Consider the following 12,767-nt stretch of genomic DNA (forward strand, 5'->3'; position numbering starts at 1 on the left):
CTATGATAGCAGTTTATCAAACACGTTACATGTAACGTCTTACATACTTTGGACTGGGACTGAATTTCACACCAACCTTTATCAAGGTCCACATAGTTTATGCTGGTGTAAAAATAAGTTATCATGATCTAATGTATATATGTATTTAAGAAACATATCAAATTTCTACAATGACTATTTTCGTTTAAGTTATAAAGAGAGCAATCTTTTGAAAGCATTAACTCATCAAATACATGCTGGGAAGTCTTTTAATACGCTAATTTGCTTTGTATTTTATGAACTTAATGAGTGAGTAACTTTTAAGAAACTTTTTTTGTTTTTGTTTATGGGTTTTATCAACGTAAACTCAAAATTGTAAAGTAAATTAGCTTGAAAATATAAAACTTAATTATTTTTGTTAAGGTAATTAAAAATGCTAGCTGATTCCACAAAATCACACAATGAGAATTTACAGTGAGTTGACTTCTTTCTTTGGAAAGTCATTGTTTCAGTAAGTACTGTAATTTACTTTGTGTTCTGTAGGAATTAATGTGGCCATTGAGTCAGTGCACTATGCTTCAACTGCCACTATTTCTCGAGAAAACTGATTTCTTGTCAGTGTAAATGTAAACGGGAAACCTCGTTACCATAATCAGGGCAGGGTATTAGAGAAACCTGATTTCCCAAGGTAGATTTCTCCCACAGCACACTGGTTACTCTGCCATGTAAACTTAATAAGGTTTCTAATCTGCTTTTTACAAGAGTTCATGTGCATAACAAAGGCTGCTGAAAGTAACTAATATCAGCTGAGAGGAGCATCTAGATGAAACGAGAGCTTATTACACAAAGCCTTTTTTTAAAGTCCACCCAATATCCAACTCAACTGAAACCAACACAAAGTGCCCTGTAGATGTCTAAATAAGTTTATTTAAAATGTTCACACTGTATTCCTTTAATAAAGGAGTGCTGTCACTGTCTTTCGCTTTATGTGTGTCTCTCTCTCACAGTGCTGTTACTCACCTACCCCGGCATGCTGCACGTATACTGGGATTTCCAGTAACCAGGTTTTTGAAGTGTATGTAAACTCACTTTAACTAAAAGCTGATTCATTAGCTCAGTTGCATTCGACTAATGCAGCGAGAACTATTTGAAAACTGAACAATTTGGAGTTTTAAGGGGACTTCAGTCTGAATGCAAATATGTTGTATCATAAACGGAACAATGCAATTTTGAATAGTTGAAATTTCACTCATTGCTCCAACAATGAATTTTCTGGATCAAAAAGTTCTAAATGCTAAAAGCAATTAGCAGTAGCAGCCTAACAGCCTAGCTGTAGTAGATACCAGAAGACCCCGTGTCACAAAGCGGGCACAGTGTGCCACCACTAAGCTGCTGATCATTAACAGTGAGGTGAGGACATTTTAAGCCACTAATTGAGATTGTAGTAAAAATCTTTTAAAAGACCACAGCCAACCCAAACACACATTGTCCACTTCATTTTAAGGACTTAAATTGAAATGGTAAGGTGCATAACGCCTGCTTTACTTTTATAGCATTTATTTTGCAAGCCACTTTGTTTCACAAGGTTAAAAACAAAAGGTGAGAGAAGCAGTGAAAAGAAACAACCTTGCATTAAATTAGTTTCTTACTTCTTCTTTGAGAATGCATTTAAGTAACTATTATTGCAATCTCAGTTTAGGAGCTGGAAGGCTCAAGAGCTAATCACATTTAGCTTGAGACTTGGATTACTATAATGCATGTGAATCAGATAACACACAAACAGTTGAATTAAAAGAGTGTTTTATTGCAAAGAGATGACGATTCCTTCTGTTTTTCATTATGTCAGATCCAATTACAGACACTGTCAATGGATTTTAATTCTGTAATTACTTTTCTGTATACCACTTGCAGTTATTACCTCCATTCCTGTGTGGCATTCAAATTGTGCACCAAAACACTAGGGATTCACAAGGATTATTATCAGCATTATGAATGCTAACTTTCACTCTGACCTCCAGAAGACATGGTAGCTAATATGGCAAAAAGTGTCAGCTTGTTTACCCCTATAAAAACTAAGCAAGTTATGTTTTATTTATATATTCCAATATCAGTATTGCACATGGTAAATCCTTTTGGTGTGTGTATAGAAAAAGGGAACATTATCATTAAGACAATGAGAACAAAGCTGGAGGCCCACAACATGGCGTATACTGTACCTAATAGAACTGACCCACTAGTGGTAAAAATAGCAAGAGGTACAATAAACCCCTAACTGTAGTTTGAATTTAAAAGCTTTGACAGAGTCTGAGCTAATGGCAGAGAGAGGTTGTTCCAGATAGAGGAGCCTCATTAGGACAAGACCCTGCAGAGAGCAGAGCTTGGGATGGAAGTAAATAACAGGCCTGAAAACAAAACACTGCAATATTAAAGTCCGAATGACACAAATGTATGAGTCAGCCATATTACATAGGTGAGAGAAGGCTGTCTTAGTGAAATCTGTAACGTGCTGGTTCAAATAAGATGGCAGGATGAAATGTGACAACGTTTTTTGCTGTCAGAAAAAAGCTGGTGTCTGTGTCGGTCCAGGGTTAATAACCAACTTAAACATTTCACAGCGGACAAGCAGGATTTCAATGCAATATTTTACGAATGGTCATCAGCCTTTCAGTGGTATCAAAAGCTCCACTAAGATCAATTCATTAAGAGAAGCAGTGAGGAGAAAATCATTTATCACTTAGGCAGGTGCAGTTTCAGTGGAGTGCCAGGCTCTGAATGCAGGCTGACTTAGATTGTTGGTTTAGATTGTTAAAAGATTATTAAAAGACTCAAGGATCAAAGTGTGGTTCATAAGTATAGACTGAACCACAGCAGCTTTAAAACTAGTGAGGACAGTGTCAGATTTAAATGACAAATGAATGTTAATCAGCAATGCGGGCCCCAAACTGTGATTCTGCAAAGGATGGTCGAGAGGTCAGAGAGTGCGTGTGTATTGAGTTAGTGAGGTGCCATTTTAGACCTCTTTAAGATTTAGGGAATACGTATGTCACTGAATGTCTTTACTGAGTAAGTAGTATAAAAGTGCGTGTGTGTGTAGGTTTGTGTGTGCAAACATGCAGTCTGATAGAGTCCAGATTGAGACATCGTAGAGCAGCGTGTGGAGGGTGTTTGAACTGACTTAGGGTCAAGGGAAAGTTTCAACCTGCAAGCTGGAGAACTGTGTGTTCCTGACTTGGCCATTTACACTGACGCACATACATAGACACACAGCACATTACTATGAATACATACATGTACAGACATTATTTTTTTCTTTCTTTTTGCATCACGCACACATTCAGCAGAATTCTTTGGGCCAGCCTTGTCAGCTCTCACTATCCTGTTGTATGATACAAATGTCCTTTGTCTGTGTCTCTTGGAAAAAACACCCCAAGCACTGACTGGCTAAAAGTCTGCAGTAATGTGACATGACGTGTCCTCTTATAGCTTTCGCTTCCTGTCACTGATTCACACACCAAGATAGCCAAGTTTGCATTTCTTTCACTGTGGATTTAGGAGTCCAGGATTTATTTTCTGCCTGAACTGCTGGAGTTTACTTTACTTTGCCCGGCTGCATCAGATGATCATGATATTAAAGCCTCCAACTCCTTCCTCTCTGTTTTTCCTTGGCTCTATGACGCCACTGGGTGATTGGCCATCCAAAGTGAAAATCCAGTTTTTGTGAGCTCCACAGAGCTCCTGTCCTGACATTCTCCTCCTGTAATCCCTGTCATTAATTCCTGTTTGTTTGCCACTTAGCAGCACTGTTTTTGAACATGCAATGATAATTAAGTCTATTCCCCAGCCCCTGAGGTTATGCACAAACAGGGAGGGTGTGTTGTTTTTGTTTTTGGCAGCTGGGATCCGGGAGATGGCTGAGAGAGACACTGAAACAGATAGCCTAGGGCTATTTATCAGTTTGAGTCCAATAACTTGTCAGTTTTACATGTTGAACTTTTGAGAGTTCTAAATGGCATAAATGATGATGAGTGTTGGAAATAAATTTTGTGGAATGGATCAATGGCCTGGAGCAGTGCAGGATTTAACATTATTCTATTTCTATCCTGACATTTGCCTAAACTTGTGAAGTTAGACTGTGAATCTCCAGATTAGTTTGCACCATAACAAAAATAATCTGCGAACTCTGGGAAGTGACTCATCATTAACATCCAGTGGGCCAGTGCATAAATGAAGCCATCAAAAATATGTGCACGCTCAAAGCAAGCCATATGTGATTTGAATCATTTGATATCATAGTTTGATAAATGCATTTATCTGCTTTTATAGCATCTCTGGATCGAGAGGTGCAACAGCGACGTTGGGCTCATTGTTGAGGATGAAAAAGGTTGTAGTTGTAATCACATTTTTCACTCTAATGTCTTTGTATAATGTCATGGCAGTGCCTAGATTCATTTACAGCAGGCAACCTTAATAAATTCTGAGTAAAGAAGGATGTGAAAATGGATTTTAATCCTGGGCTACTGATTTAAGTCGGAGCTGGTATGAAAGTGTTGGTTTGTACTTCTTGAGTCCTGGCTGTGCTGCTGGAGAGAGTGGGAAGAGAAAGGAGATTAAGCATGTGGGTGTGTGATCTTCTGTCTCTCCGATTACACACTTGAACATTTCTTTGATTTCATTTCTTTTTCTGGCATCACTTTGTTTCCCCTAATCAGCACATTTGGATTGTTCAGAATGTGAATGTGTAGGAGTAGCAGACACAGAGCTGTTAGCATTTCTGCAACATTCTTCCACTTAGCTATTGTGCTGCCCGTTTCCTTCTCATGCCTGCCTTTCATTGGACTCTCTTTGTTCTCCCCAGCCTCACTATCATTTATTGAGGTGTAAATTGACCTCCCACGGAGCTGCACTGTGCAAAATGCATAGTGTTATAGCTTTCCCATGAGTGCGGGAGGACTGAGAACGGCATTCTTAAATGTCTTGGTCTCCCTTATCTGTAAAACACATTTCAAGATTTGTGCCAGTTGTGAATGACTGAGACTTCTGCTGTGTTTGTGTCCTGCTCTGTATACTTTGGAATTTCAATAATTATGTGACATATCCATCCCACAGTCATATTCATATTCATACTGTAACAGGTGGTCAATATGCAGTCTCCTGTTATTAATGTTTTTTTCCTAAAATATTTACAGTTACAGTGGTGATGCTATTAAAAACTAAGTTCTGAAAAGAACACTGAATGCATTGTTCCAAATTATCATTATGCTTTTTTCTTCTTTTATTCCTGTGGTGCACTATCCTGCATAAAAAAAATGTATTCTGGAAGAGATAATTATTTTCTTGGCAGGACATAGTCAGCTCGATGTATCCTGCAGGAAATGCTGGAGGATCCTGCATCAGAAGTTCTTGGGACTCCAGAGACATCAGCATTTACCCTTTAATACTATTCATGTTTTTATGGTAGACTTTCAAATCAATTCAATTGTATTTGTATAGCGACTAATCACTGACACAACAGAATTCATGTCAATGAACTTTACAGTGTTTAAGGTTTAAGACCATAAGGAGAGAGAAGACACAAAGTTAATGACATGCAATGGTGGAGAGGAGCTCAAGGGGGTCCTCCAGCAGACTAATCTAGAGCAGCATAACTCATTTAATTCAGTTCAATTCAATTTTATTTGTAGCACCAAATCGCAACAAATAACATTTTAAGGCACTTCAGTACCTTCAACACTACAGTGTTAAAGGTATAATACCTTACACAATATAACTGTAAACAGAATGGATATAGAATGTGAGATATAGTATTTTTTAATTATATTCTGAATTAAAAAATACTACTGTAAAAGGCCACAGATGTTTGTTTAGTTTAGTTTTTTTAAGTTAACTGACAATAACACTCCTCTACCATCATCTTCTGTGAGTGGGATCATAAAGTTTCACCTGGGAAGGGGTGAAGAAGTGGTTGGGTTTCTGTCTCCTCCCTTCTTGCTGCAACCAACAGCAGCAAGAAGGGAGGGAAAAGGAGGTGGTAGAGATTTAATGTGTGTGTTTGTGTGCAATGTGCCTCTGTCTGTTCACCATAATTACCACTGCTGCCTGCCTATTCTCCTTTAAAAAGAAAGAGTGGTGCTAAAAACTATGATTCAGCTTAACCATTATGTCCTCTATCATATGTATCTGACACACACACACACACACACACACAAATAACAAACTGCACTTTTCATGCTCCCTAATGAAAATGGACAGTTGATGTTTCAATGTTTAGCTCTTGAGCTGAGGACTGTGTGTGTGTGTGTGTGTGTGTGTGTGTGTGTGTGTGTGTGTGTGTGTGTGTGTGTGTGTGTGTGTGTGTGTGTGCCTTCAGGTAAGGCCCAGTTCATCCACATGGGTGAGGAGGTGGATGGTGTTGATATGAGAGCGGAGGTGGGCCTGCTGAGTCGGAACATCCTGCTCCGAGGTGAGATGGAGCCCGGCTGCTACGCCAATGAGGCCTGCAAATTCTTCAGCTTCGACACTTTTGGTGGACATATAAAGGTACACTGGTGCCTGTACCTGTATGGTTTGTGACAGTTACTGTATCTGTAAAAAATGAGTCCACGTGTTGTTTGTGGCAGCATGACAACAAAAGCCCGTTGTTTTGGTCCAGAATCCTTCTTGCTTTGAGGCTTCACTACTGTGCTACTGTCACATTATGAACATAGTTGTAATTTAAGGATTACAACAGTAACTGTGACTGCTTTGGTAAATCAGTGCAAAAATTTTTACAGACTATGTAGATGGAATTTGACAGTACTGAATAGCACTGTTTTGGTCTTTATCAGCAGATGATGGATGATGAACTGAGCCAACTCTGTGGGAGCTGGCCAAACCTCATCTGCTGATAAAGGAATATTGAATTCAGTGGAGCATTAGTTGAGATTGTTTAATCAAACAACAAACCAGTGTAATAATTAAAAACCACAGTGTAATCTGGCTGGCCAGTCCGAATGGACTGCACTGATGTTTGATTATAATAATAACTAGAGAAAGTTGAGATACTCCGTGGTGTATGTATGATCCTGTCTGCCAGTAAAAAGAGAATAGAAGAGACTCTAAGAGACAGGCAAGGACAGAAGATCACACGAAAGAGAGGTACAAACACAGCCTGTAGACGTGTTCTCTCTGTAGAGCAAGCTATCATATCCTATTATACATTCCCATCACATCACATATTTTTTAATGTGTGTGTGTGTGTGTGTGTGTGTACATCGTACAAAGATAAGCCTCGGTGAGATTTCAGTGAAGCCTTTCAGAATGCTCCAGTTCTGATGTTACTGGTGTGTTTCCATTTCCACTGTTGTCAGCAGGATGAGCTGAGAGGAGCAGCCTGAATTTCAGCTTGTATTTTTTTTAATTGTTCCTCAAACAGCAGGGGTTTGTAAGATTGTTTTAAAGGCCACAGTCTATCGACTGAAGTTCCAAAGAATCATCCAAAGTGTAAGTCTGGAGGTTTTCTCATGATGCCGTGCAATAGGGGGCTTTTTAGTGAAAGAGAGCTGTTTGTCATCCGTGTGTCACTCTGCTCTCTAACATTCTTTATTCAGTCAATCTCCACCTGCTCTGCTTCTTCAGTCTCCACACTGACTGCTCTGTTATGTTACGTGCCTCCAACACGTCCCTCATCCTCTCTTTTTTTATTCATCTCTTCATTGTATTTTCACCTTTGTTACATCATTTTTCTATCCCTGGTTTCTTTCTTCTTCTCGATGGCCTTCGCCATGTCTTTTCTTTGTTTTCTCCTGCATTCTGCTTTTCCATCTTGTTTCCCCGTTTTGTACATCCTTCATGTATTCATTTCATCTTTCCTTTTCGACCTCCTAAACCTCTTCTCTCCTTTTCTCCACTTCTCACCTTCATTTATTTCTCTGCAGGTCTAGGTCTCCTTCTTCAACTCCCTTTCTTGTATCTGCTTCTTCTCTTTGCCATTTCTTCCTTTTCTTAGTATCCCTCATTCACCATCACACCTTTCCTCCTTTTCTTATAGATATTTCTCATGAACAAATACCTACAGTTGCAATGGTCTTCATCATGTATCATTGCATGTAAAACGTTTATTTACTTTTGTTTGCAACAACCACATGTTTCTGCATGACTGTATGACATGCACCTGTGTCTTTATCAGATGGAACGGGGCTTCAGGGCGGTCCATATATCTGGAGTGGAGCTACAGCACATGGGGCAGCAGACACTGGGACACTATCCCGTCCACTTCCACATGAACGGAGATGTGGATGAGAGGGGAGGCTATGATCCCCCCACCTCTGTCAGCAATCTGTCCATCCACCACTCCTTCTCCCGCTGCGTAACCATCCACGGCTCCAACGGACTCCTGGTCAGTTTCGTGTTTTTTGTTTTGTTTTGTTTTTCTATGATGTGTTTGGGAATTTTTCATGCCATGTGTTTAAGGGGAAGATTTATATCAATCTCATTACTGTATGGTAAATGTGAAGCAACAGCCACTAGCCAGTTAGCTTCACAAAGTGTGAAAGCAGGAGGACACGGCTTCCTTCTTTTTAAAGGTAACACAAGCCATAACACAAGCCAACTACAAACCCTGAACAGGTGTGGTTTTACTGATCAGGCATTCTGTGCTGGATGTCTTGGATACTCACATTGACTTCATGAAGCCTCTACTGGTTGTCTGACAGCTTCACAGTTGTTACATGTTGGTATTGATCCTCGACTGGCAGCGACGTCCAGTAACCAGACACTTCCAAGCCTCACATTAGGAAGGTCATTTTTCTAAAGTCTACAGAAAAACTATGGAATCTAAGCCACCAGGTGTCTTAAGACACATAACACACACTGGCCTGAAATGTGGTCCCATACACAGTAATTACAAAAGCAAACTGCTAAAAACACAGTGAAAACATTTTAGAGTGCCCCAAAATGACTTCTTGACAGTTTCAGCAGGAGGTCAGCCAACACAGCCAAGTAAGGGTGTTATTGTTCATCACTGTGGAAAGACTAAAATCATTCTCTGGAAATGCTCGTGGTGAGAGACCCTTTTGAATTATTGGGCTCCAGTCTCAGAAAAGTTCTCACAGTACGTTCATGATGGAGTCTATTCCTTGCTACTGTGAACTGCTGATATGCAGACAACAATCAGTCTTCCTCATCTTAATGCTCAGTTATTTGACAGAGTCTATTTCCCTCAATGTTTTTTTTCTTCCCTTGTGCTAAATAACTGTGCATGAATCAGCAAAAGGTATAAAAATGAGGACTTGGCCTTGTTGTTACTTTCACAGCTGATTGCACTCATCCTCTTCAAATATCTTTCAAGAGTAGTGACATAAGCCTTGCACTAGTGTGCCATACTATCAGCCTATAAATGTAATTTGATATGTGTGCACCCTCCCAGGTAAAAGATGTGGTAGGATATGACGTTCTAGGACACTGTTACTTCACGGAGGATGGTCCAGAAGAGCGCAACACTTTTGACCACTGTTTGGGACTGATGGTACGAGCAGGAACCCTGCTGCCCTCCGATAGAGACAGCAAAATGTGCCGTGACATCACTGAGGGAGCTTACCCAGGTTATGTTGCCAACCCGCGCCAAGACTGCAGGTAAGACACATGCTCAAACTGCATGCAGTCTTTAATCCTCCTCAGTCCCACTGTAAGCATGCTGTGGATATGTCATATAGAGATTGCAAAGTTTCCAAAGATACTGAGCATGTCAGGCGGAATTTCTACTTACTGTAACACATCTAGAGTATTTCCACTTGATGGAACAGTGCAGCCAAAATAAATATGTCGTGTCAGAGGTGAATTTTAGTGAAGCATTACAATGTAAAACTAGAGGCTGGCTTGTATGTGTGCCAAACTGTGGTTACTTATTTTCACACACTGAAACCTTTCAAGGTAAACTAATAATGGGAAAGGCTGATATTCAGAAAAGGCAGCAATGAATTCATCTCCCACTAACTCAACTTAAAATTTAGTATGAAAGTGGAAGCACAGAGCCAAAGAAACTCTATGATGTGTTTTACATGTTTCAGTGTGGATATAACAGTTGTACAACACAGTACAGTAATAGACAAAACAGCAAAACAGGAATGATGCAGTTTAACTTGGTGCAGCCTGTGGTTTTTGACACACTTCCATCTCATGATCAACTTCTTCTTGGCATGTGACCTGCAACACAAATACCACTGACCTGGCCTGATCTGCTGGTTTGCAGGATTATATTCATAAGGCTGATATTATTAGTAATTGTAGTGTAATTAAAAGTAATTAACAGAAAATTGACGACCTAGGAAAACTGTGTTGGCAGGAATCCTGGCATTGCACCTGCAGCAAGATAGAGCCCTGTTCTGAGAAAGTTATTGTCACATAGTACACAATAATAGCAGCTGGATAATGTAGTGGTAAGATTGCTGCTCTCCGTGCAGTAGACTGGGGTTTCCTTAGGCAAGACCCCCTTACGCTTACCCTGCCTTTGCCTTGTTGCTTTGCATCTGCCAAATGACTAAATGCAATAATACAATTTCTCAGTTCTTTTCACAGTCAAACCTTTAAACAAGTTGGGAAGGCAGTTACCAACAATTACTAACATCACGAGTACTGGGGGGATGTAATGAGCTGGAAACGGTGTGGAAAACAGGCACAAGGCTTTGGCAAACATGTTTATTGATTGTGCACATCTGTTTATTTCCCTCATCTAAAGTTATAACATGAGTCTGAAACAAGACACTCTTACAGTGATCATTCAGTTTGCACTTACGAGATGGACACGATGAACAAATGCAATACAATAAAATACACAAAAGATGTACACAAGATACAGCAAGACATATAATGAACAGTACCAGAATGGATATGTGGAAAAATACACACTTTTCACAACACAAACAGACAATAGCTAAGGATAAGTAGCTAAAGCTCTCTCTCTCTCTCTCTCTCTCTTGCTCTCTCGCTCTTTCTCACACACAAACACACACTTTTATTTGACTGTTGTGCCATTTTGTTACAGTCTGTCTAGGTTTGTAGGTTACATAAAGTGAGCATTGCAGCACCTGCAATTACTTTTCATCCATCAAAGTGATGGCATTTTCAGTTATCTGTCAACGTTTTAAAGGTCAGCAAATGATCTATTACACAACTCACCATCAAATGTGTTACAAAAAAAAAAAAACACAAATAAGTAAAAAAAGGATAGTATTTGACTTTTATTATCTGATGTTGGTTAAGGATAAACATTTAAGAAATGTAAATATAAAAAATAACATAAATTATAAACTTCACTACTACTACTATTGATAGTAAATCGGGTTATGCCATCTTTATGTCCATAACTGAAGAGCGAACAGGAGCTGATCTTTTACCAGGTTTACTGTGCAGAGCAGGATAAAGCTTAATATTTACATCATGAACCAACACTGAAGCTTTTCACTCTTATAATCTGCCTTTGAACATGCCTCACTTGTCAGTAAAATGAGAAAGTGACGGGTGAGAGACACACAGACTACCAATCTACTGAATACACAACCTCCGGTTTTTGAAGGTTGTGCATTAATGGCCAGTGAGTCATTCTAATTTGAAACTTCCCAACATTATGTCTGCTAATCATTTTAACCTGAAGCATTAACAGCTTTTAATCAGACACTATCATTTATTTAGGTACATGGTCCAAATATTGTCTTTGTGAGCAGTTATCAAGACCACTGATTGCATCAATAAGGGCAGCTCTGCCAGCTGGCCATCTGAATCCTTTCTGCTCCATGCACTGGTGTGTATATGTCCAAACAATTCAGTTTGCCACAAGTGGACTCATCAATCATGTTGTAGTTACAGCTCAAGGAAAATGAAAGCAAACTGGATCCAGCTGAGCACTTTAGCCTGGTGTTTGTCCTGCAGTCGACTTGCTGCTTCTGTTCATGCTCTAACACATCAGGACTGTCACTCACTGTGCTGTACTTCCCTGGGTTTTTTTCCTCAGCAGCTATTCACCCCTATGCTTTTGCACTCCACTGATTAATTACACAAAAGTAAAGTGTGACTGATCATTTAGTGCCACCTGATGAGATCAGTCAATATTACTGACTTTAAATATTAATGTTGCTGCTAAATGAGACTTTAAACAGCTCAGTACCTGATACATCACACTAAACCTGCTGAAGCGCCACCAACTGGCGTCTCACCAGCAGAGTCCAGCATGGGTCCAACTTTGTAAATCTGGCCAGCACTTGCAAAGCTCAGTACCAGATCTGACCCATTGCCCACACTTATGCCTGTACCTGTGATATAATATTACGATTATTTTACCCATTACCAATCATTTTAGAGGGTTAGCCACCAGCTAACTGTGGGTACACTGGTACAGGACTCCATGGCACAACCAGCTGTCAGCTTGGTGCATTATGGCCCTGAGCTAAATCAGATTCTACCCTGAATCCTAAAAACAAACAACCATGCACAGGGGCGAATGGCCAGCCAGAATTTTCTCACTTTCAAATATGTCTGCACTCACTGTCTACAGAACTCAAAGGGGTCCTCACAAACATAGCCATGCACAGACACACATACATAAGCTCTGTTTATGAATAGAGGTAGCCACTTTTGCTCCCTGCACCCTCACTTTGTTTGCAAGGCATTATATTTAAAGCAGAAAGATGCAGCTCAGAATATAAAGTACTTTAATCCAGGTCACATGACTTTTTATCTCTCCATGCTGCCTCTGCCTTCAGCTGCAGAGCATAAAGGCCAAGGTTAGGGATGCTTTTGCTTTCACTCACATGGAGTCA

General features: G+C 39.8%; 1 protein-coding gene across 1 annotated transcript in view; it reads left to right on the forward strand.

Annotated features, from left to right (window-relative positions):
* Positions 1-12,767, forward strand: part of cemip (cell migration inducing hyaluronidase 1) — a 125,227-nt gene that overhangs the window by 88,414 nt on the left and 24,046 nt on the right. Inside the window, exons 12-14 of the mRNA XM_026378053.1 lie at positions 6,347-6,516; positions 8,144-8,353; positions 9,383-9,588. Of these exons, the coding sequence (XP_026233838.1) occupies positions 6,347-6,516; positions 8,144-8,353; positions 9,383-9,588 (586 nt within the window). The remainder of the gene's footprint in view (positions 1-6,346; positions 6,517-8,143; positions 8,354-9,382; positions 9,589-12,767) is intronic.

This window comes from Anabas testudineus, chromosome 3, assembly GCF_900324465.2.
Source record: "Anabas testudineus chromosome 3, fAnaTes1.2, whole genome shotgun sequence".
Taxonomy (NCBI): Eukaryota; Metazoa; Chordata; class Actinopteri; order Anabantiformes; family Anabantidae; genus Anabas; species Anabas testudineus.